Source organism: Scleropages formosus, chromosome 1 (genome assembly GCF_900964775.1).
Source record: "Scleropages formosus chromosome 1, fSclFor1.1, whole genome shotgun sequence".
NCBI classification, from domain to species: Eukaryota; Metazoa; Chordata; class Actinopteri; order Osteoglossiformes; family Osteoglossidae; genus Scleropages; species Scleropages formosus.
The window spans coordinates 3,350,658-3,375,201 of NC_041806.1; the positions used below are offsets into that span (position 1 = coordinate 3,350,658).

At 44.0% G+C, this 24,544-nt stretch overlaps 4 protein-coding genes across 7 annotated transcripts in view; 3 read left to right on the forward strand and 1 right to left on the reverse strand.

Annotated features, from left to right (window-relative positions):
- Positions 1-3,614, forward strand: part of LOC108930258 (zinc finger protein 420-like) — a 1,123,701-nt gene extending 1,120,087 nt beyond the window's left edge. The window contains exon 4 of the mRNA XM_029252072.1: positions 979-3,614. Coding sequence (XP_029107905.1) covers positions 979-1,613 — 635 coding nt within the window. The 3' untranslated portion in view covers positions 1,614-3,614. The remainder of the gene's footprint in view (positions 1-978) is intronic.
- Positions 3,615-5,561: 1,947 nt separating this feature from the next.
- Positions 5,562-11,885, forward strand: LOC108930260 (synaptogyrin-2-like). Its single transcript, XM_018745428.2, has 4 exons — positions 5,562-5,779; positions 7,694-7,934; positions 9,026-9,162; positions 9,392-11,885. The coding sequence occupies exons 1-4, from the start codon at positions 5,672-5,674 to the stop codon at positions 9,602-9,604; spliced, it is 699 nt and encodes a 232-aa protein (XP_018600944.1). The 5' UTR covers positions 5,562-5,671; the 3' UTR covers positions 9,605-11,885.
- Positions 11,886-12,486: 601 nt separating this feature from the next.
- tk1 (thymidine kinase 1, soluble) lies at positions 12,487-17,037 on the reverse strand. Of its 2 annotated transcripts, XM_018745427.2 has the most exons (8): positions 16,933-17,037; positions 16,742-16,824; positions 16,609-16,640; positions 16,110-16,223; positions 15,011-15,104; positions 14,462-14,551; positions 13,628-13,747; positions 12,487-13,398 (listed from the first exon to the last, which is right to left on the reverse strand). In XM_018745427.2, the coding sequence occupies exons 2-8, from the start codon at positions 16,811-16,813 to the stop codon at positions 13,201-13,203; spliced, it is 720 nt and encodes a 239-aa protein (XP_018600943.1). In that variant the 5' UTR covers positions 16,814-16,824; positions 16,933-17,037; the 3' UTR covers positions 12,487-13,200. The 2 variants fall into 2 exon arrangements, with proteins under 2 accessions (XP_018600943.1, XP_018600942.1); XM_018745426.2 differs by having other exon boundaries at positions 16,742-17,037.
- Positions 13,766-24,340, forward strand: afmid (arylformamidase). 3 transcript variants are annotated; one of them, XM_018745424.2, is made up of 12 exons: positions 13,766-13,893; positions 14,532-14,693; positions 18,611-18,701; positions 18,989-19,093; positions 19,360-19,408; positions 19,650-19,735; positions 19,849-19,921; positions 20,679-20,776; positions 21,591-21,669; positions 22,519-22,654; positions 23,435-23,539; positions 23,693-24,340. In XM_018745424.2, the coding sequence occupies exons 3-12, from the start codon at positions 18,653-18,655 to the stop codon at positions 23,720-23,722; spliced, it is 810 nt and encodes a 269-aa protein (XP_018600940.2). In that variant the 5' UTR covers positions 13,766-13,893; positions 14,532-14,693; positions 18,611-18,652; the 3' UTR covers positions 23,723-24,340. The 3 variants fall into 3 exon arrangements, with proteins under 3 accessions (XP_018600940.2, XP_018600941.2, XP_018600937.2); XM_018745421.2 differs by lacking the exons at positions 13,766-13,893; positions 14,532-14,693 and adding an exon at positions 17,333-17,996; XM_018745425.2 differs by lacking the exons at positions 13,766-13,893; positions 14,532-14,693; positions 22,519-22,654 and adding an exon at positions 17,323-17,996.
- The last annotated feature ends 204 nt before the right edge of the window (positions 24,341-24,544 follow it).

The following is a 24,544-nucleotide window of genomic DNA, read 5'->3' on the forward strand; positions in this document are numbered from 1 at the left end:
TCATGTCCAGCAGTGATGATAATTGCTCTAATTTATATGTGCGTCTGTATGCTTTGCAGAGGACATGCTTGGTCTTGTTAACTTTATGTTATGTCATAATCTGTGTGCTAAATTATGAAAATGTTTCCTAATCCGAATGGCTGTGCGAAAGACTGCAATGACAGGAAGATTTTGTAAATTTTCAGGCAGAGATTAAAGACAAAGGAATCACATTTTTTTCTCTGGGGACCGATTATTGTTTTATTTATTTTGGTTCACCCACGTTAAGGAATAATCGTACTGTCATTTGATCCCCTTGCGATGGGAATTTGCCAAATCGAGTGGTTTGTAGACCAGCTCTGCTGTGTGAGTGATGGGAGTATTTAACATGTACATCACATAACCCTGACTGTATGTCAGTTATAATAATTCCTTTCCTCCTTTTTTTGTCTGTCTTCCAGTGTACTTTAATCTTGGAGCAGAGGAGACGGCATATAAACAGATGACAGAAGACCTACAAGATCTCAATGAGCAGCATAGTAGAATAAGGAGAGAAGGTTGGGGAGGATCAGCATGGCAGAACCAGGACCTGAACACCCTTCAGTGGCACTCCGTGGCCTCCCGTGTGAATCAGACTGTTTTGGGAACACAGTGACCCCCTACTCAGAGGGGCCAGCAGTCATGGATATATGTATAAAAACTGAGCCTGATGATCAGGACCCTTCATGTTGTGCTGAAATATGGGGCTTCAGTACTGAAGAGCTGGCCTGAAGGCTGCATTTGGATACTGATCAAATTAAAACGGATACTGAAATGGTCACTGTAAAGGAAAAAAATATAGATCCACAGCCGGGCAGTACCGCTGAGTTGTTCTGTCTTCCCTCAGAACAGTTAAATTCCTCTACTCATCTTTCCACACAATATCAATCAGAGACAGGTGAAGAACCATATAAATTTAGTCAGTGCGGAAAAAGTGTTACCCATGAATATACTTTAAAGCTAAGCTGCATCAATCTGTTCACCGTGCCGAGAAGCCATATAAATGTAGTCAATGTGGAGTGAGCTTTTCTCGTGGATATATTTTAAAACTCCATCAGCGTATTCATTCTGGTGAGAAACCATATAAATGCAGTGATTTTGGGAAAAGTTTTTCCAGTGGAAGTGCCTTAAAACAGCACCAGCGTATTCACGCCAGTGAGAAACCATATAATTGTAGTGATTGTGGGAAAAGTTTTTCCAGTGGAAGTAACTTAAAACGGCACCAGCTTTTTCATTCTGGTGAGAAACCATATAAATGTGGTGAATGTGGAAAAGGTTTTTCTCGATGTAGTCGCTTAATAGCCCACCAGTGTGTTCATTCTGGCGAGAAGCCATATGAATATCATGAATGTGGGAAAAGTTTTTCTCCAGATAGTCACCTAAGACTCCACCAGTATGTTCATTCTGGCGAGAAACCATATAAATGTAGTGAATGTGGGAAAAGTTTTTCTGGATCTTCAAATTTTAAACTCCACCAGCGTGTTCATTCCAATGAGAGACCATATAAGTGCAGTGATTGTAGAAGAAGTTTTTTGTGTGGAGGTGACTTAAAAAAGCACAAGCTTACTCATTCCCCTGAGCAGCGGGTTGTGTAGTGGCTAGAGCTGCTGCCTCTGACCTTAGAGGTCATAGGTTTGAGTCCCACCATCTGCTGTAATATTCTTTTGCCAGATAGTTACCCTGAATAATTCCAGTAAAAGTTGTCCAGTTGTATAAATGGATATATTGTTGTAAGTGGCACAACACTGAACGCTACTTTGGAGAAAAGCTATGCATACAACCATCCCTCTCTGTATGAACTCCTTATTCAGAAATTTCACTATAATGGTTCTTGGCTTTTGATACATAGTTTTTGATTTATGGAACAAATGAAAATCCATATAGTAAAATTTGTGAAACATCCAAAAAACAAAATTGAAAGTTGGATGGATGAAAAATGAAAGGCACAAGTGAAGTGAAAGTGCAGTAATGTACTGTCATTGACACATCTGTATTTAGATCTCTCTGCCCTTTGGTTAGGAATGTGAGTGCTGAAATGAAATTCCACAGGAGTATCTGTTGGCCATGTCATGTGTGTTATTGAGTTGAATGATTGCAGAGATAGCAGAACAATTACCACAAAGAGATTAGCTGATGGTTTTTCGGGTATGCATATGCATTTTAGCAGCAGTGCGCAGTTTTAGAAAGTTGTCCACAATAAGCACAATGTGCACAGTGGATTCCTGCTTGGTTTATTGCTCATCCTGCAGTTAAAAAAGAAAAGTTGTAAATACCCTGGAGCAGTAAGTGTGTAAAGTTATGTGTTTTATATCATGCTGAAATTGGGGGTTGATAGTTACATAGGTGTTATACAGTGTTGTAAGGATATTTGCAAAAATTTGTTTGGGGTTTTTGTCTGTCTCTCAGGGCATATATCCACTCTAGTAGAATTTTTCTGTTCTGTGTATTCTAGGGCAGGAGAGGTGCCAGAGAGGATGGTGTTCAGGGGTCTCGGACTGTGCCAGCAGACAGTGCGCAGCACTGGAGTGATCGTGGTGTGGTGCTGGACATGGTGCAGTTTGGGAAAGAATCCGTTATCTGGACACTGTGCTCATTACCATCAGGGTGCTTGTGTTCCCTGGCCTAATGTTGCTTGGCCAAAGCAGAGTTGTCACCCACACTGCAGCTGCGTGAATGCAGACGGAGGAGCGCTAACTTTCAGCATTACAGTACATTTGTGTGAAAACACCACGTTATAAACCCTTAAAACTGCACTGGCAGGTTAACCGTACCTGAGAGGCTCACCTAAGAAGTGAACGATGGGGCAAAAAATTTTGTATCTTTACCCCTCCCCACCACCATGACAGTTTTATAATCAAAGTGGTCGATGCTCTTTAGAGAGACTTGTGGAGCAGTCATTTTACATTTACATTGATTTATTTAGCAGAGGCTTTTCTCCAGAGAGACTTACAATGGATACTTGTTATTGAGTGAATGGAAAAAAAAACGCTACTGCTACGTGAAATTTCATAACGCTATGATGTCATGACGAGAACTGCATTGGAAAGTTACACAAAGATTTGGCCTTAGTGTAGAAAAGGTCACAAGGTATGTTTGTGAGTGGTGGTTTATCATGTGTACTTCTGTTAATGTTGTAGACTTGGACTCATGGCCTCGTGAAGATAGCTGTACACATTGAAGCACTGTAAGTGCTTTTGGGAGTTTCACCTTTTTTCCCCAATTACACCATTAGTGAATGTTAATGGCGGTCTATTGTTAATGTGCGATTTGATGTCATTTAACCATCTGCAAAGGTTAAAAGTATTTGGGGTAAACCAGTAGATTCTGTTTCTGTTTTATCAGTTTGTGTTTTTTAGAGTTTGATAAGATATGGTATTACAGCATGGTATGGAAACCTGACTATCCAGTCAAAATCGAAACTTGCACGACTAGTACATAATGCTCTAAAAATTATAGGGCGAGAAGAGAAATGATCCATACAGGAGTTGAACAAGGTTATCTATTTTAAAACAGGAAAAAAAAAATTGCCTCTGATGACACACATATTCGATTTAGGATTCTGATGTGTAAATCAAATTGTTACAGAAATTCTTTTGTGCCAACTGCGGTCAAATTATTGAATAGAGAATTCCAAAACTGAGATTTTAAATTGGTATGCAGTTGGTTTTTAATATTTTGATTGTTGCTTTATTTCTTATTTATTGTATGTTATGGTATGTATTGCTTTATATGAGTCCAATGTTGTGCACTGGCTGTGTCATGGTTGTCTAAGACAAATTTCCCAGAAAGGGGATACAATAAAATATATTCTCTTTTATCTTTTCTATTCTAGTCAATAATCAGTGTTAAATCAGTTGCATCTGACACATCAACAAGTGTGAGCTTATTTGCTTAAGTCCACGTCCTCTGGTGTTCTACACTCAAAGTAAAGAATGGATATTGCCTTTAATGGTGAATGACACAACTTTACCACTCAAGTGTGACATAGGAGCACAACTGTATTTAATTTTGCTAAAAATGGATTTGGACAAAAGGACCCCAGCAGGGCTATTAAAAGACAGCATTTCATGGTACCTACAGGGATAGAAATTGTGGCACAGCTAGTGAACGGTGGACATATCCTCAGGCTTCTGGCAGAGGAAAGCTCCAAACTGTACACCTCTAAATAGAATAGAATAGAATATACTTTATTGTCCCATTTCTGGGAAATTTGTCTTGGACAACCATGACACGGCCAGATAGTCAGATACCTTGTAACCTTAAAGTACCCAGTTCAAACCCCACCCGTGCTGTTACACCCCTCACCACAGTACTCACCATGAATTGGTCCATTAAGAATACCGACCGTCATATCTGGACAGAACAGTATTTTAACCCCATAGTACCTCACTGACACCATGTATGTTTGCCTCTACCAGAAATCCCAAAATAACTGTAGTAATGCCATTGGCCCAGCATACAAGCACAGACACAGGTACTCGAAGGTCCCCACCATCTCCATCTCCTCTCCATCGAGACTTAGTTACAAAATTAGTGCTCTACTAAAATAAATAGCTAATTTTGTTCCAAATAGATTTCCGGCAGATTTAATCGGGAAGACCTTGTGACTACTGGCTGCCAGCATTTCATAAGTGTAATGTTTTCCTGAATATCCGATCACAAATTGAGCTCTCTGTACTCTGCATACTTTATTGATCCCTGTCATGACCACATAAAAAATAAATGCTTGAGTTCAACTGTAAAGTCAGTAACGCTTCTAATAATGTGATGTTTTGTAGAAGATCTTGTTTGGGCACATGCCTCTGTTCATACTGTCAGTTAGCAGTAAACATCTTTGTTACAAATAACAGTTGCACCTGATGCAATTTCTAGGTAAAAATTGTATTCGTTAAACATTATATGGGTGAAACGTGGTATCCACAATGCCATCGACAGTCTGGGTCGAGCAAGGGAAGGTTTCACGATTCAGCGTCAAGGAACACTAATTCAGTTAAGATCCATTATTAATTAAAATAAAGGTTTTTGCGCATTTATTTTTCCATCTTGTGAGCACAAGTGAAGCAGTGGTTCTGTGTTTAAGTGCCTTTGGGGTTTTTTAAAAAAAAAAAAAAAACAAGGTGTTGAAGGAGCTCCACAGCAAAGATAGACTGGAATTACTCGCAGGAGTAAAGAGGAGAAGAAGGTGCAAGGAGAGAGGAAAGAGAGGGAGTAAGTCGAGATGAAGCAGGATTTGAAGGGAAAGTAAAGCAGAAGAGAGGGAAAAGGCTGGGTTCAAAAAGAGAGTAAAGCAGGGTAAAAAGAGAGAAAGGACAGGGTTAAGCAGGGTTCAAAGGGAGAGTAAATAACTAAATTAGGATAAAAAAAAAAGAAAGGCAGGTTTAAGCAGGGTTCAAAAAGAGTAAAGCAGGTTAAAAAGAAACAAAAGGGAGAGTAACGAGAGAGAAAAGACGGGGTTAAGCAGGGTAAAAGAGAGAGAACATTTAAGGCGCACGGTGTCCCTTCGCCTCCTCCGTCAGCGAGCAGTCAGTCAGTGTACTCTGGGGTGTGTCGGCTGTCACCGAGCAGTCAGTGCGTTGTGTCCACGTGCTCTGTTGTGTGTGTGTGTACGCGCACGCGCGCGCAGTGTGTGCGTGTTTCCTCGGCTCCGTGCGAAATGGACTCCGCTCCGTCCAGCGCCTTCGGAGCCTCTCTGGCCGGGGGCGACTTCGACTTCGCGGGCTTCCTGCGGCGTCCCCAGACCGTGGTGCGCATCGTGAGCTGGGTGAGTGCGACCCTTTCAGCTTTACCGCGAGCGGCGCGACCGACTCCGCGTCTTCGAGCGACGACGTGCTGCGCGTGGCCCGCGCGAGCCGAGCTGCCATGTTAGCGAGCGGCGCCGTTTGCTCGGTGTCACGAGGAGTGTCCGCGAGCCGCCGCCGCCGCGCGCTCGAAACGTGAACATGATAATAGTTAATATTTCAGCGGACACGGTCACACGCGTCTTTATCGGCGGCGCGACGTCGTATTTTAAAGTGCGCAAAGCGTACATGTGTCTCACAGTAAAACTGACGAGATTTTGTGTTTGTTAGCGTTGCACCACGAAAGTTTTTCCAAACAAAGTATCACCTGGCTTGTCATACATAGTAAAAGTACCACAGTCACAGTTAGTGTAAAAGTGTCACACAGGTGTTGCTGTAACAATGTTACGGTGTAAAAAGTCAAAGTGTTGCAGAGTAACGGCGTTGTCGTTACACTGAGAGAGTGAAAGAAGTGGTACTTTTTACTTCAGCTTGGTGTAAAGGGTGTAAATTTACACAGCTGTTCCGTGTGACGGGAAAACCTCGGTAGAAAACACGCGTTTTGTCGGACAAAAAGTTCAGCTTTTCGAAAAAGTTTTTTGTAGAAAGTGGAATTAATGTGGAAAAGATGCAAAACGCGTCATGCCGTTAAACTAAAGCGGAGTCTTGCGGCAACTTGTGGAAACGGCGTAGCTTTCTGTTCATATCTACGCAATAAGAGACAAATTTAAAAACAAATGCTGCTCGGAAATATTAAATTATTCCTCTTTTTGGAATAATTTAGTATTTCCGAGCGACATTTGTTTTTGTCTCTTGATGTGGTTTGTAGAAGCGGCCTGAAGAGAAACACATTTAAAAATTGAATATTGTGTCGAATTCCTTAGAAACAATGTTATTTCAAAACTCTTTATTTAGTCCAAGTGGAGTTTTATTGTGACCCAGAGGTGAGCTTTGGGGGGGGTGACCTGTGACCTTTTTTTTTTTTTTTTAAAACCAGGGTCATGTTGAGTTGTGAACCTGCCTTGGGTAGAGGGATGTCTGACCAGTCAGTGTAAAAGTCATGTACTCCAGTTTAAAGAGTACAAATAGGGTACTTTACTATATCTTCTCGTTTACCGCATAGCTGCGAAGGACGGGTATGTTGTGTAGAGCAGACACCCCATGGACGCCGACTGAGGCGGTCACATGAGCGCCGTGTGACCGAGGCCCACTTGCCCCCCCCCCCCCCCCCCCCCCCGTTAGCTTGGAGAGACCAGTCCACACTGTCCCGATTGGTGAGACGTCTCCCAGGAGGGTGGAGAGAGAGCGTTGATCTCTGTAGACACATTCCAGGCGGTGCCGCGTGACCCTCCCCACCAATGGGCGCCCCGCGAATCCTGCAATGCTGTCGCTTTTCCCACCACCTGTCCGTGTTTACGGTTCCGTGTCGGGGGGAGCGAGGAGGTCGGTGGGGCCTCGTGGAATGTGAATCGACAGCCTTCGCGTTACGGGTGTGTTCTCCGCCACTCGCTTCTTCAGCCCTGCTCACGTGTGACACCGTGTTCTTAAACCTCTTCTCGGTCACACCGATGTAGAGGGACGGCCGTCGTGACTTGGGCGCTTTTGTTCGGGATGGGTTTCCATGTATGAATACTGGGGAAAATACTCCTGTTGATTTAATGCAGTTTTCCGACATGTGCGTCGCTTTGGAGAAAAGCATCTGCTAAATGGGGGGGAAAAAAAAATGTAAATGGGTGAAGGACTGTAAAATGCATAAATCGTATGGTGTAGCTTTTGTGTAGGCCTTCATCAAAAGCTGCGTAGAAGTTGAGCTCTTTCCAAAGGCCTACGTAACAATATTTTTTAGTCTTGTACCTCACTAAATGACCTTTTCCATTTGCACTTTTTACCCGTTGCAGGTTTTTGCCATCGTGGTTTTCGGGTGCATCACTGCCGAGGGTTACATAAACCCGACGATATATGACAAGGAGGTGCGATGCATGTTTAATCAGAACGACAGCGCCTGCCACTACGCCGTGGGCGTGGGCGTGTTGGCCTTCTTGGCCTGTGTGGCCTTTTTTGTTCTGGACATCTACTTCTCTCAGATGAGCAATGTCAATCAAAGGAAGTATGTGGTCACTGTGGATCTTGTATTCTCAGGTAAGAGCCTGCCCCCCCCCCGCTCCCCCTTCTTGTCCCATTGAAGCTTCTTACTAGTCCATTCCATTGTAGGTGCACCTGTTCCAGCATTTCCTCTTCTATCTGCTTAGCTCTGTCACGGTCATCTCCTCCTTTATGCAGTCTGACCGCCCACCTCAAATCTAGCCACACCCATGCTAAGTGTAGCCCCTCCCACTTCAGTCCCTCCAACTTATTAAAACTCCTCCTCAGCCTCAGGTACTCCAAATATTTTGCTTTGAGATAAATGAATTAATTATTTTTTGGTACATTACACATTCTAAAAAGGTTTTCAAAATATTTCCAATGGAAATTTTCTTGAGGGCATTATCATTATCATCATCACCCTTGTTTGCCCTTTTGTAAATATGTTATTGGCCCTGAAGGGTAGCGCTGCTGTTAAGCAAAACAAACTTCAGAGAAATCTGACAAAGTTCAGTCCTATCTATTGTACCTTTAAATACTTGTGGCCCCTTAGAGCTGAAGGAAAATTTGTCAATGATTAACTCCTAAAAAAAAAAAAAAAAAAAAAAACCCACTGCTAGTACTGTTATTTTTGAACAGAAGAAGCAGGTAAATTAAAATGTCTAGAGGTTCTCAAGGGTTCCCAGTGGGATCAATATGTTAGTTGGATTCAGAATTGAGCAGTTTACTGGGAACCATCTCAGACGAAGGATAACGTTACTAGAGAAATAGTGGTGATGGAACTGAATTCAAGTGCCTAGAGAAAATAATCATGATACTTCCTTCACCAAAGGTCTCACATGAGGAATGCTGAGGTAGACGCTTAAGCATTGGAGACAAATGACTTGTCAAGAGATATTGTCATCAAAAAGCAAAGCACACATACAGAAATATGCCCATCACTGAGTCAAGGTTTGAGATCAGTTGACATTTTGTCTGTTTAAATGAGTTAGCGTTGAGTTGGGTTGCTCTTTGTACTTTTGGCCCATCACACTTGTGCCTTCAGCCCATGGTTGGCTGTTTCCTCAAATGCTGCAGGTCTGAACAGGGCCAAGACATTGTGGATGTATTGCTCTCTCTCTCTGACCCTGTGTTTTTGCTGATGAAAGGCGTGTGGACATTCCTGTGGTTCGTGTGCTTCTGCCTCCTGGCCAATCAGTGGTCCTACACCCAGAACGTGGAGCTCATCCCCGGTGATGCGGCGCGGGCCACAATCGCTTTTGCCTTCTTCTCCATCATCGCTTGGGTGTGTATCTTCTCAATTTTGTTGGCCAGGAGCTCGCAACCGTCTCTGTGTGGTTGATGGACCCATGTGATGGATGACCTTGCCGAAATGATGCAAGGGCAGTAGAGAGCCTTACATGGATGGTTCCAAAATCTCTCTCCTTGGGGACCTTGGCTTTATCTTTTGGACTGGATTTCAGAAAATATCTTTCTTTTTTCCTTCCCTCTTTTCATATCTTGTGTCCAAACAGGCTCTGCTCACCTACTTTGCCGTGAAGAGGTACCGTCAGGGAGTGGAGGACTTTGTTCAAAATTTTGGGGACCCGGCCACCAACAATGCGACCCATTACCCTCCTTCGTACCCGGAGTATCCTACCGGTGGGACAGACAGCTACCAGCAGCCGCCTTTCACCACCAGCACAGACCCCCAAGCTGAAGGAGGCTACCGTGCTCCGGTTTACTAAGATGGAATGGAGGGTGGGGGGCGGGTTGAGTCTGGTCACAGCGGTGAGAGGAGTTTTGAAGTAGCCAAAGAGGGTCCATCTTTAAGGACTGCTCAGTGCACTCCAGAGTTCTTTTGATCAAGATTTAGCCCGGTACAGTTGTGTACAGATGTTTCTGTGTACATACATGCATGTTCATAGTCTGATGGGTTTCAAATGGTTGTTGTGGTTTTGTTTTTTGTTATACTGTAACCCTCCTTGGGATGTAAACACTATTACAATACAGTCCCAATCGCAGGGAACCGGTGAGCATGGTAGGGTGCAGTAAATGTATAGGGTCTTGAGATCAGCTACTAAACTGTACCCCTTGGTATTTGGATCACATGTTGCTTGTAGACAGACATAGAACCACCAGGTGTTGGGGATGAGGACAGTTCTTTGTAACGAATGATGTTTATTTATTTTTTTTTTTTTTTAAAGGAAAAATTCACTTTGGTTTGTGTACCATAATTCCAAAATTTGCCTAAAAGGAACCACTGTCCACTTTATCCTCGCATGCAATGAGAGCAAGTCTGTTGCCTCCAGAGGACAGTGTGACAAACCATAATCTTCCCCTTTATGTTAAAAGCGAAATGCTGCTGACTGCACTTGGACACTACTTGCCTTGTCCTGGCACTTGTTTGCACTTAGTTTTGTCCACAGGTTACGGTGGTGCTTTGGCGGTGCTCCATCGGTACAGTAATCTGAGGACCGTGGCTGCAACTGAATGTATTTGCCTGAATTAAAAAGCCAAGCTGTCGCTTCTGCTCTCCGTCATGTGTTTAGATCGCAGCCCTCCCCCTTTATCCATACAAATATAATGCTAGTGTTTTTTTTTTTTTTTTTTGGGGTCATTTTTGTTTTTTGATAAATGAGCACAAGTGCCTTATCACAGCTTCCCTGCTGTAGAATCAGCCGGCATGGGGGGGATCAGAGTAAAACTCATAAGTACCTGACTCCTGCAGCACTGTCCTGTCTTAAGAGAGGGCAGCAGTGGAGGGGGATCCGATACGTTCGGTTATTGAGCAGTCAGGCTGACCCCCGTAAATGGCCTTGGTTCCTGGCTCTGGCACTGAGGGTTGCTTGGTTCAATACCCCTGCTGAGCATATCAGACACCCAACTGCTAGGAAGAGACAGATGGCAAAAAGAGTCTAAATGGTGATTAAAGGACAGGAACAAGTTATTGTAGCATAGTGTATGCTGTTACCTAGCAACTGAATCTAGCTCGTTGGCATACTTCCTCCCTGGGCACTGAATCCAAACGAACTGCTGCATTAGTTTGTCTGAGACCACACCTAAGGAGACAAAAGTGATGCTTAAAAGCTGGTGAAATTTATAAGTTACTTTGAAAATATCATTCTTGCTAATGGTGCTGCAGGATATCTTTGTAAGCCACACTGTACTGAAGTGCTGTGGTATTTAAATTGGTGCCACAACTGGACTGTTCTCACTGGGAGTAAGAGCACTGTGGTAAACCAGCTTTAGTGTCTTCGTAGGTCCATGTTTGGCTCACAGGTGCACTCGCGCACGGTACAATCCGTTGCTCTTTGTACCACTGATCTGACGTGTTGCCACTACACTGGACTGTAGTATGTGCCTTTGACACTATTTTCATTTAGTATTTAAAAAGTAATTTAATTTCTTTTGAGTAATTTAAACATGCCACACTACTCTTGTGGTTTAAACACTATGCTTTCAGCCATGTGGCTCTTGTCTTTTTTTTTTTTTTTTGCAAATGTTAACACAAATATGCATTGTTTTGCAGAAATGTTTTGAATGTTATCTGATTTTTCTTGAAAGTAAATATTTACTATGCAGAGCTGTTCACAGTGACAATCTCCAAGGCTGTGTCAGTGTTTTAGGGAGCTGTGTTTGCTGAGCACAATCTAAAGCTACAGGGACAAGACTGAAGTGCAGCCAGCAGCTGGTCTGGTGCCTAGATGGTCGTAGTTTCACATCCCAGAAGGGGAACTGCATGCCCTTGCATGCATGCATGAAAGAAAGCAGCAAACCACTTTTTTTAGTTTATATTCAGCCATATAACCACACCACTATGGGGCTGAGATGTACTTCAGCATACAAATTATAAAGAGGAATATGATGATGGATAAAAGACAGAGGGAAGTGTGTACAGGTGTGAATGTGGTTGTTGTGGCTTGAGCCTGTTCATGGTTCTCTTTGGTTCACCAGTTAATCTAGATGGTGACAGGACTCAGCTGAGGCAGGCAGTCATGCTGCTGTACACAACAGCTGTCATTTCCCATAGAAACACAAGTGTACTGCTTGGTCTATCCTCAATCTGTGTATGCATGTGGAAATTCTTACATGAATAGTATTCTTACTATGCCAGGGTTTGACACAAAGTTCTCAGAGTGAATGACATCTTTACATCATGTGTAAGGTAGCTCTTGGGTCCCATCCTGGCAAACTGGGACTAGTAACATACAAGAATGGAAGCACTAGATCAAGAGTTCCTGTAAACAGTTTTCACCCAGACTCAGGTATCGGACACCTACCCTCTACTTCAATATTCTATACACCAAATGTAGTGTGGTTTGGAGAGAATCCATCATTGGCCAGAAGGTTTCTGGATCATATCCCTGGAAATACAAAGCTTCCCCAAGGCAAGGTTCTCAGATTTGATTGTCTCCCATTGTTTGCCCATTTTCATGACATCTAAGGAGCAAAATGATATTTCTAAAATATCATAACAGTGCAACAGAGAAGGGTTACCTTGAGTACCAGTTATATTGGATGTGAAAAAAAGTCACAAAGGGTTTATCTTGGACTTCGAAACATGCTTTGTCTTGAAATTAAAAGCTGTTTTGAAGATGCATCCCTGTCATTTATTACCCCCCCCCCCCGACTGCAGTTCACCTAAATGGTTTAAGGGACTTGTGTGCAGCAGTGCTACCTAATCCCCGTAATGCTAAATTTCACGTCTCCCATCTTTTATCAGCCTCAACGGGGAGCTGTACTGACTAGGAAAAGACAAATCTTGTCCAGTAAAGACAGCAATCAAAGTCAGTTTTATTATATTAAAACTACTGAACATTTTACACTTGAGGTTTGGCTGGCAGTGAGTTGAGGTCATTAGTTGGAATAGTGACTGCTGGCTGGAAACACATTAAATATAAGGCTCCATGGACTCCCACTGCTAATACAACAGGGGCCCTGTTTCCCATAACCACTGCACCCTTTAACAATGTTTATATACATTTTTACACAAAGGCATGAACATGAATGCCCTTTATGAAAAGCACAGGCATGGTGACTAAACCTGCAATACAAATGATCAAGTAACCCATCCCTCCCCTTGCAAATGCACAACTTAAATATATGAAACAAATCCATGTGAATGAGGCATTTTGATAGCCTATGTAACCCAAGAAAGGTAAAAACACTTTTTAAAAAAAGAAAAAAACCCCACATACTTTGCCATGTGCCCTATTGACATAACTCTAGAGAATGCAGTAGGCTAACCATGCCAACTATGTTTTTAGTAAAGCCCTTCATATTCATTTACAGCAAGTACCCTTGTCAGTGGTAGGGTTCGGTTTAGATTTCGGATGCACTGTCAAAATCGACTTCCACCTTCGAGCTGTAGTGAGGCAAAGAGCTTGCGTGGGGCACCCACTTCCCGCATCTTCCCTGGGATGGCCTGTGAGGGCATCTCCTCTCTTGGGGGGGCACGGTTCTCCTTCCCTGCTGTCAGGCTGCTATAGCAAGCCCTGCATACAGCATGGTACTTGTCTGCCCCCCCAATCACCTCCACCTGCAGGTATTGTCACATGACTATAATCTCAAATGTGTGATGGAGGACTCCACAGACAGATTAGAGAATATAAAACTGGCTTTGAAACCATGCTCTCAACCACAGCCGTGACAACCAAAACAAGTGGAAATAACTGGGACTCACTTATTTGGCTATATGTCTCACTACTCGAGTAAAAAGTCAGTGTCGACTTCGGCTGAAGGCTTCTCTATGTACTCCAGGGTCTCACCTCCTTCTCTTCTCCGAGCCTCTTGGTGTAGGAGGCCTCCTTGAAGCACTCCATGCAGACGGCATTCAGCTTCACCACGCTCTCCGCCAGTGGCACCAGGTTCAGAATGTTCCCGAAAGGCTGGATGGACAGAAGCACTGGAATTTCAGTGTCATCAGGTCGTCCGTACAAGTCCAGGTTGGGTCAAAGTGCAGTTTGGACAGATCACACTGAGAATATCTTCACTGGGCCTCCACACTTTTCAGAGTGAAATTTGTTCAAAAGGGGTAAATATTCTTTCATTCATATAAAAAAAAAAAAAAATGTGATGAAGTAATATAAAGGATACCACCTTAAAAAAAAAGTACTAGAAACTAACTGCATTAATTCTGTTCACTTCCAGTGTTTACAAATCATTGGAGGAGTTATGAATACTGATGAGCAATAAGATGAGGAATATGGCATGTTTATGGGCTAAAACAGCAAATCAGAATTGTCATTTTATGTTTAAAAAGTGTTAATTATAGCTATACTTAAGGCTCATACAAAACTGAACCTGTAAGGTCAAAGAACATGTGGATTATTCTGTTTTTATTGATTGTAACAGTTGTATAAGTGACTGGAGATATGAACAAATCGAGTTACGAAATTAAGAGACTTGCAGCCCCAGTTGAATTTTTAATTAAGGAGACAGGGAACTTTGATCCGAGTCAATTCAATAGCTTATTGAAACCACCTTGAATTCTACAATTGGATAAAACTGCTTGTACTGCAAAGTCATGAAGGTACATAGTGTGTGTCCCATTGTTGTGTTGGAGTGTGAGGGGAAACTCCTCCTGCAGTGTCTGCCTATACCTTCCTCTGAAAAGTGCCATCCAGTGCAGCAATGATGACCGTCTTGCCCATGTTGGCCATTTCCTCGCAGAACTCCACCGTGTCTGGGAACTGAAAGATTGACAACTGATCAGCTTGATGGCAGCAAACCAAAATTCAGTCCCGAGTGTCAACCAGAGCAGATCAGTGTGCAACATTTGGAGATGGCGGCATGGAGCAATGATTTACCACGGAGATTGGATACAGCAACAAGGTAAAATGTCAGTTCAAAGTTGGGTATTCTAAAGAAATCACACACACACACACACACACACACACACACACACACACACACACTTTCAGAACCGCTTGTCCCATGTGGGGTCGCGGGGAACCGGAGCCTACCCGGCAACACAGGATGTAAGGCCAGAGGGGGGAGGGGACACACCCAGGACGGGACGCCAGTCCGTCGCAAGGCACCCCAAGCGGGACTCGAACCCCAGACCCACCGGAGAGCAGGACTGTGGTCCAACCCACTGCGCCACATTAGGATTTTTGTCCTGGAAGGGAAGAAGGGCTCCTTAAACTTACAAACTGTCCTTCATCAATGCCAATGACAGTAGCTTCCAGTGCCAAGGAGTATATTTCCTGCAGGCAACTGGCAGGTACAGCCTCCATGGTGTTCCTGTGGGGGGACAGACATGAGCACATGAAAATAGACAACTGAGTCAACTACAGCAATTATCACCAAACACAGCATAAAACTGTCAACTTCACAATGATTTATCCATTTATAGAGCAGGGTATTCTTACTGTATCAATTCAAGATTTGGAGAGGCTTGATCAAGTATATTACAACAAGAGGGGGGATTTGAACCTTTGAATTTCAAGGTGATGGCCCTACGTGCTATGCCACCTGGTGGCCCAGTCATTACATTATTATTTTGCAGCCCCAGACACAATGCTGAAATGTAATTGTTAACTTACAGCATGATTCCACTATCTGCCTCTATATTGAATGCAAAAGACACACCCCCACTCACAGGTGGAATTCAAACATCTATGCCACTCAGCATCTGATCTGCTCCCAGTCACCTGAGCTCCAGGAGCCCTGAGGGGGCCCATTTCCTCATACCACACCTTGAGTCTACATAGTCTCTCGATAGCCTTTTACCAAATTCCTTTGTGGTGGTCTTAACACTGACTTTAAGATTGCATTACTGTAGATAAAACACATACTTTAAGACTATTGTCATGGACAAAGACATTAGCTGAGAAAACTGCCATGATGGATACTGTAACACGCAACTTTCAGTACTTTTCACCCACTCAAAGGACAGTGAAATGCTGGGTTATGTCCTGTTTCAAGATCACTGACTAGTGTCTTGAAGGATTTTGGTTTTAATCCTTTTTGCTGAACTACCCTCAAGGTACTGATATATTAAATGCCCTGTAAACTGTAGAATTTCATTCTGGGATGAATTCATCTCATTAATGATTACAATAAATGTTAAGGAGAAAAAACACCAAATCCAGCAAGGTGACTTACAAAAATACATATCACAACAACAAGGATAATTACAATAGTGACTGGAGGATCACTGTAGGTCGCTTCAGTTAAAAGAGTCTGCTGGACAAGTAAATTAATATACAGGAAATGTAAATAAAGGATGTTGCCGCGCGCGCTCACCTGTCATGCGTGGCCACGCCTCCTTCCGAATAGCGCGTGTCCTTTGCGTACTTGACAACGAGGCAACGGTATTGGGCCACCTGGAAACGGCGGACCCGGCGCATCAGCTCCGTGCTGCACAGAGGAGAAAAAGGAAAAAATGTAATACAAATTACTGTTGGGGGAAAAAAAAAAATTAAGACGCGACATTTTTATTTGGCTATTTTCTTCTGACTAGTTTTCGATGGGAGGAGCCGCCATCTTAAATCTGAGGTGCAAAAAAAAAAAAAAAAAAAAAGAAAGAAAGCGTCAACTTTTCGTTTAAATTTCTGTTTCAACTGCTGTTGTGTGTTGAGTTCTACGAAGTGTTAGTGAAACACATTGTTAAAAAACATTTATTTTCTACACATCTGTATTGTTTCATACTCATAGTTATCATTCATTGCAGAGCTGCTGCTGGTAAAATTGGCGCGCAGTTTTCACCTCACTCAGGACAAAGCCACGAAGCCTGCAAACCCACCTTTTCCCCGAGAACATGGGCCCGAAAATGACCTGTAACAGTGGAAGAAAAAGAGACATATTATTAAAAGGTCCATAGTGAGAAGTATTCCGTCCTTCTCACAACATTTCATGTCATAAAATCTCTCGCTCACCTGAATTTGTCCCCTGCTGCTGGCCTGCCGGGGAGAGTTGGGCAGAATCCGGGCCACATTCAGACAGTCCATGTCTCTTAAACCTTCGATTATAAATACAATATAAACATAAAGAAGGTAGAGGAGAAGAAGAAAAAAAGAAAAAAAAAAAAAAAACTAGTTATTTCGAACAAATAATGTTAAGACTATACCGGCGGGAAGAGAAATCGAAAATCCCGCCTTGGAAGCTTTCTTTATACGCAGAGGGACGACACGCGTGACGTCACCAATGAAGGGGTGCGCGCGCAGTCGCAACGGACCCCCCCAAAACCACTACCGGTTCAGTTCGTTTGGCACTTATGTTACAAAGTAAAATGTTCTTAATGCCATTTTTACTGGCTCTGAATTTACGAGGAATTTATTTTTTTATGCAAACAAAATAAATGTGTCAATTTGCAGTGCCGTAAACAAAGCAAAGGCGAAGAGTTTAACAGAAGTTTTCTGGCGATGAAAGCAAACGATTCACAAACAAATAATTTGCATATCGACGCCTCTACCAAATAAGTTACAGACTTATCATGTGCAAACAACTTGGTTGCAAATATTATTTGCAAGTAAAACATTCTCAAACAAACGAATTACAGGTCAGTGAGACTCAAACAAATAAGTTAGCAACTGACAATCTGCAAATAAATGAGCGTCAGACAAATGGTTTGCAAAGGTTCATACGAATATAACGCATTCAACAGAATATGTAAATGAGTGAGCAGTAAACCGATTGGGCTTGATCCAATGAGAGTGACCCTGATAAATTTTAAACCAATGGCCTTCCAGTCCGCTAACTTTTAACCCCTCTGAAGGTCCCGGAAATCGCGAGCTCGTTCTGGCGCCTAGTCGTCTCCAGGGACCGGCAGTTATTCTGAAAAGAAACTTTTAGTGCTTGTGTCGCCCACGAATGGAGTGGGTTTGAGGGAGAAATATAAGCCGTTTTAGAAGCGGTATTGGCTAGATCACACGTATAAATCATAATGTTAATGTGTACACCCCTACAAACACTTTAAAAAGTCGATCAACAGGGAATTATGTAATTTATTTGCACGAGGTGCTGCGCTAAATTGTGGAGGCCCCTAAGTTGTGCAAGAGCGCGCTGCTGCCGCGTTTCAAAGTCCTGGTAAATTACCGTGGTGCACACGCGCGAGGGGCTCCATTTGTGGTTTTTCCTGTTCCTCACAACAACAACATCATCATGTCTCAGTGGAGGGAAATGGAGCCAAGTGTGAGTACGTGGCGGACAGCTGCGAGTATTACAGTCCCAGGCTGAAGTTCAGGTTCATTCATTCACTTTCGCGAAGCTCGGAGATACACACAGCTGGCAAGATCGTGTATTATTTGTTTTTACTGTGCTCCAAAGTGTTCCTCTTTCCATATGGTTGACTGGATTGTCTGACTTTACGACGTGCGTCGTAATTCTAACAAATATTGTGGAACTGGTCAAATATTTGGAACTCCTTAGCGCTCCATGGCCGCTTGTGCTTAATATTGTGGTCTTATTTGCGTGAATATAATTTATATAATATATATTGATTCCTCAAGTCACTCTTTATACTCATAATGTTATGTAGAATAATAAATAGGACTGGACGCCCCCAAAACCACAAAAAAAAAGGACACATTTTTGTGTTTCGAGTCGATGGCTGTGATTTATACCATGATACTGACGAAAGTGAGGTGTGTGGCTGAGCGCAGAGGAGAACTAAGTACCGCCGGCAGGGGGCGACATACCCTGGAGGACCGCCAGCAGGGGGCGCTATAATCGATGCTGCTGCTTTCTTTTGCCGCTGCCCGGTTGTCATGGCTGCCTGACTGACTGACAGCAGGGCTGTTGTGCAGGAGCTCAGGAGGCAGTACTCCCCCAGCGAGTGGTCGCCCAGGATGTCTGCGGATGACGTGATAAAGGCCCACGTGGCTGCGCTCCAACAAGGTCTGTCGCTCTGCTCGTAACTTTCATTTAAGTATTACAGTCATGTATAACATCAGCAGCGTTTCCAAGTCCTCGCTGTCCGTGCGTCCGCGTTTGTTTACGTGTTGCGTTGCCGTGTTGTGTCCGGTGCATGGACTCCAGTGAAAATCGCATGAGGTGCTGGGTTTAAATCCCACTTGGCAGCCCCTCCCCCATGGTTTATGGGACACCCTATGGTCATTTGCTAATGTTCCCTGAATAGGCTGATCCTCTTCTGGACTGACAGCCTCTTTGCGTGTGTGTGTCAGGTACGGAGAGGGCTCGTGCTGTGGCCCAGACCCTGCTGGACGTGCCCTACGGAGACGGAGATGGGGAAAAGCTGGACGTTTACGTGCCCAGCAATCCCTCTCTAGGTGGGTGCCACCTCGGAGAGGGGGAGGTAGAGGGTGGCCGTGTTTCATCCCTTCCAGTGTGTGTGTGTGTGTGTGTGTGAGAGCTCCTACTTTCTCCCCCCATGTGATGAACTGAATCGTGAGTATCGCTGGTTGCTTGAGGCAGGAGAACGGCTCTTGGAGCACCAGGAATGGAACGACTGCGGAGTGTGTGACTGTGGTGTGTGTGTGTGTGACCCCCTAAACTCTCCAATCACTGACAGGTCTTTCCACCTGCTTTGTTCTAGAGATGCCCTTAGTGATCTACATTCATGGAGGATACTGGCAGTTCCTCAGGTACACCATCCGACAACCGTGATGTTATAGGTCACGTTGCATTTCTTTTACATATGCAAATGAACCTCAGTGAACTCTGGCATTTCAGATCACGTGCAATTATGTCCTAAAATATAATTGGTGTGTAATGTCGCCGACTTCTGTGCAGTTCTCGCGTACTTTCGGTGGACTGTCCATGCAGGTGAAGCTTTCAGTACGCTCGTGTAAAATGCGGGGTCCTGTGGAACTCGTGTGTTTGCAGCAAGGAAGAGTCAGGGTTCTTGGCGGCGCCGCTGGTGCAGAGGGGTGTCGCTGTCGTGGCTGTGGGCTATGATATCGCCCCCAAAGGTAACCGTGATGTTACTGTCGCCCAGGTACACGCTAAGGGTGTGTCGTCATCAGCTGTAGGTTTCTGGGAGCCACTAGCGTGTCCGTTCGGCTCTTTTCTTTTCGTTCTCCAGGGAATATGGACCTGATGGTGTCTCAGGTGCGCCAGAGCGTGGTGTCCGTCGTCCAGCAGTACTCCCACATCAGGTAAAAGAGCACAGGCAGGGACACGGTAACCCGCCACATGATTGGTGCATCTTCACACGTGCTTGCATAAGCATGGCAAAGGGTTTGTGCCCCCCCACCGTTATTGCAAACCTATAATATACAGCTAATCCTCAGTTTATGAACCTAATTCGTGTCTGGAAATTTGTTCGGAACATGAAAATTCATAACTCTCAATCAGGTTTGTTATTTGAATTAATTAATTTACTATTTCTTATAAGGGAAATTCTAACTTTTCCTTGCAGGCCCTAAATCCACACAAAAAAAAATCACCCAAAAACTCAAGTACAGTATGAAATATTACTGCAGACTCACCAGAGAATACTGTTAAAATTCTCAGCAAGCAGTTACAAATACTGTTAAGAAATACAGCGTGATACATACGTATGTACGTACTCTATGTATTCATGTCTAGTGTGTGGTGAAGGGAAGGGATATTAGAAAAAAAGTTACAAATATACAATTCCTGCTTTATCATCTTAAAGGTACACAAAGATAATTCCTGTTTTATCTTAACTCATCAGAAATGTAATAAACAGTCACCAGGAACAGTTTGCAAAAATGTGCCTCGTATATGAATGTTTTTATCTGTTTGTAAGAAAAAAAAAATTGTTACTGGGATTTAAAGGTATAAGGTACCTTTAAAAGTACTGGGAGGGGAACTTTCTGAGGGCACCCCCCCCCCCCCCCCCCCCAAGTCTCACTCTCACTCCCTCCCACCCTCCCTTTCTCTCACCAGTGGTCTGTACCTGTGCGGTCACTCGGCGGGGGCGCACCTGGCCGCCATGGTCCTCTGCACGGACTGGTCCCAGTACAGCGTCACTCCCCAGATCAAAGGTACGAGTTTCCTTTAGGCAAACCGCTCTGTGAGGGGAGGGGGAGAGATCGACGGGTTCAAACACTCGCCTCCGAACCCTGTTCCTCGAACCTTCTGTGAGAGTGAGTCTGGGAGCTGCAGTGAAAACATCAGGTCCTCCTCGGGCTCTTCTGCTGTTGACTTATCCAGGTCGGCTGATGCAACTTTACTGCACTGAGATTCAACTCATGTAGCGCCGGTGCCTCGTCACCTGGGCCATGCATTTGGACGTGGATTCGGATCCCGCATAGTCTGTGTGGCATTTCCAAATCCCCCCCTCACGTTCATGTGGGTTTTCTCCAGGTGCTCTGGTTTCCTCCCACACTGCAAAAACATGTTTCGGGTGAAGTAGAGATTCTAAATTGCCAGTGGCTGTGTGTGACATTGTTCTGTGGTGCAGATGGGTGAATTACTGTAGGGAGGTTACTGTAGTGTATCTAATACTGCAAGTCACCCTGGATAAAGGTGTGAGACACTAGTTAACAGTCAGTTTTCCTTACTTTGGAGAAAAGTGTCTGATAAATGAATAAATGTAAAAGCTTTCTATAAAAAAAGAAAGTTGGCAGTGGTGGCTTCTCCCCCCCCCCCCCCCCCCGAACCTCACTGTAGATGAGAGCTGTGCCGTACAACCACGTGCACCAGGCAACCGACGGTTGCATCCATGAGGTTACAGGTTTGAGGCTCTCAAAGGAGAGTTGGGTTACGTTCGTGGAAAGGTTTGCATCCAAGCATGCAGATTATAGTTTTAGGATCAGGAGCTGAATTGTAATGCGGGTGTATTTTTCCGTTGGGCAGGCGCGTTCCTCGTCAGCGGTGTTTACGACCTGCTGCCCATCCTCTCGACCTACGTCAACGAACCTCTGAAGATGACAGAGTACGTACCGTACCTGAGTCCCTCTTGGGCTCAGAATTCACATACATTCACATAGCTTTTCTCTCAAGTGACTTAGTGTTAAGCAACATACAATTATTTACCCATTTATACAGCTGCGTAAGTTTTACTGAAATAGGTGGGATTTGAACCTGCAACCTTTGTAACCGAAGAGAACATCACTAACCTCTCTGTTATCAGCTTCCCCCAAAGCACTGAGTAGCTTTCTCACCGTTATTAAAGTTCCAGTTTATTAATCAGTCCAAACTGGTTTGTATTCCAGTCCGTTCCCATGGCAACTTAGTATGTTAGTATCTATACCATTCTGTGCACAATCTATAACAATGAAGGGTCTTGTTAAAGTAAACATGGGGCAGCAGGTAGCGTAACCATTTGAGCTGCTGCCCATCATATGAAAAGGTTGTAGGTTAAAAACCCACCTCATCTTGTACTCTTGAGCAAGGTATTTACCCTAAGTTGCTACAGTAAAAATTACTCAGCTGTGTAGATGGATAAATAATAAGTCACTTTGGAGAAAAGTGTCGGCTAAATGAATAAATGCAATGTTTAAATACTAGTCACATAGAGCTGGAGTCATCGAATGTAATTCATAATTTAAAAATAAAAGATGAAATATTAAACTGATTGCACTGACTGCTTAATTTGAGGGGGGGACAGTGTTGATTATTTTGTTATGCAGATAATCCAACATGTACATGGTGTTGATAGATTGCAGTTTGTTTACTGGTTCAGGGAACGATGTTGGTATGGAGGGAGGCAATCATGTTAGTGTGGGTCACACAGTGTGTGAGTGATGTCAAGTGATGTCATGAGGCCCCCCCCAACCCCCAGGGAGGTTGCCCTGAGGAACAGCCCCAGCCAGTTGGTGAGCCAGCTGAAGAACTCCTCCTCGGCATGCGACATCGTGGTGGCCGTGGCTCAGAATGACTCCCCCGAGTTCAGGAAACAGTCGGAGGACTATTTCAGGGTCAGCGCGTCACAGAACGCCACGTCTCCTCCACACTCCTCTCACTTGTCGCATTCGGTGGACTCGTTTTATTGATTATTGCCGGATGTTTCCATCCGTAACAGAGCCCCACTGTACCATATTGGCACAGTATTTAAATATTTGCCTAAATTCTTATGAGTTAATGTTTAATAAACACAGCGAAGACACCTCCGACATATCCAGCATACCCATCATGCACAGCATGTACACGCGTAGCGCTCATTTTCTTTATTTCTGCGACTTTGCTGTTCTAAAGCTGGGTCAGCAGGGGGCGTAGTGGTTAGAGTCATCATGTTCTAGTTGAGGGACCGGTTTCGATTCCTCGTTTTCCAGTCAATGACTGCTCTTGGCGACCGCATGGATGCAGTGCCTCCAGAATATTCTGTCTTCTAGCTGGGTTCTTAATAAGTAAGTTAATTACCCTGTGTTGTTGCAGTAACAATTTTTTGGTGTTAAATGGGTACAAAAAATGTTTAAGTAGCTTCACATTTTCAGTGGCACAGCAGGTCGCACTGGTGGAAAGCAGCGGGAAACAACTTCCGTACCCTTATTTACCACCAAAACCTCTTTGATTCGGTGGCACTTTCCCTTCGCACTGTTCCAAACCAACCTGGTTGAGGTTCAGAAAAGCGTTGCGGTGAAACCTGCAGTCGGTTTCATCAAATCAGATCAGAAGCACTGAAAGGCCACCGAGGTTCAACATCCTCCATCTAGAATTTTCTCATGCCCTCTTTACACACGGTTTCCTCCTTCCTGCAGGTGCTGGAATCCTCAGGACTCAAGGTCTCTTTTGAAGACGTTCCCAACACGGACCATTTCAACATCATCGAGCAGCTGGTGGAGCCAAACTATCATCTCACGCAAGTGTGTCCCCTGTCCTCGGATGCCCTGATGTGGCCGAGTGCCACGATGACGCAGATCACTCTTAATCACAGAGTCGTCACTATAGCCTTTTGGGGAGGGGGCCAGGAAGTGCTAAGGCATTTGGCTCATTGTGTTTCCCTTTGGGCTTCTCAGCTCCTGTTGAAGATGATGGGCAGAAGTTAAGAGCACGACACGGGAGCGGCACGTACCCACAATGCAACACCTGCCTCCGCGCAGCACTTCCACCTCGAGGCCACTTCTCTGCACTCGTCCGTTAGTCTCGGACTGTAGGGTTGTCTGCTGTCATCCTCTGAGCTCTTTTGGCTTAGTTTCCCTTCTCACACAGCACTTATTACCTGTTTCTCAAACTGTCCTCTTAAATGTCTCAGTTTTGTTGTTTCCTCGATGACTAGATTGTTATAACTCATGTAACACCAGTGTCATCTCAAAATACGTACATTCTTGCACCCATCTTAATCTATAAAGCATGTACTGCGCATTCTGAAACATCTCAAATCATGCAGACTACAAATAATGCATAGTGCCTTTTGAAGTTAGCAGGAAAAGGAGAAATAACTGAACGAGTAATATACTGTATATTTTTGCATGGGATAAGAAATCCTATTATGTCTATATTTGAATGGATTATTTGAAACATCAGTGTATCTATTGCTTTAAAAATTGCATTCTAATAATGAATAATTCTGCAATTCTTGATGGTGCTCACCATGTAGAAATGACACATTTTGTGAATTCTGATTGTAACTGTATTTTTTTGGGGGAGGAATCATGATTAATAAAGAACGGAAATAGATGAAACTGTTATTTATGTGCAGTATTTTATGTAAATTACCCCTGGGATATAGCTTACATTTAAGCCTGCTTGTGCCAGGCTGGCCGGACCGCCTCTGGCACCTCCTCAATGGAGCCTGTGTTCTGGCCCAAGACAAAGGGGCCCTGTTTCTCGAACCCCACACTCTGGAGTCTCCCCACATCTGCGAGGTC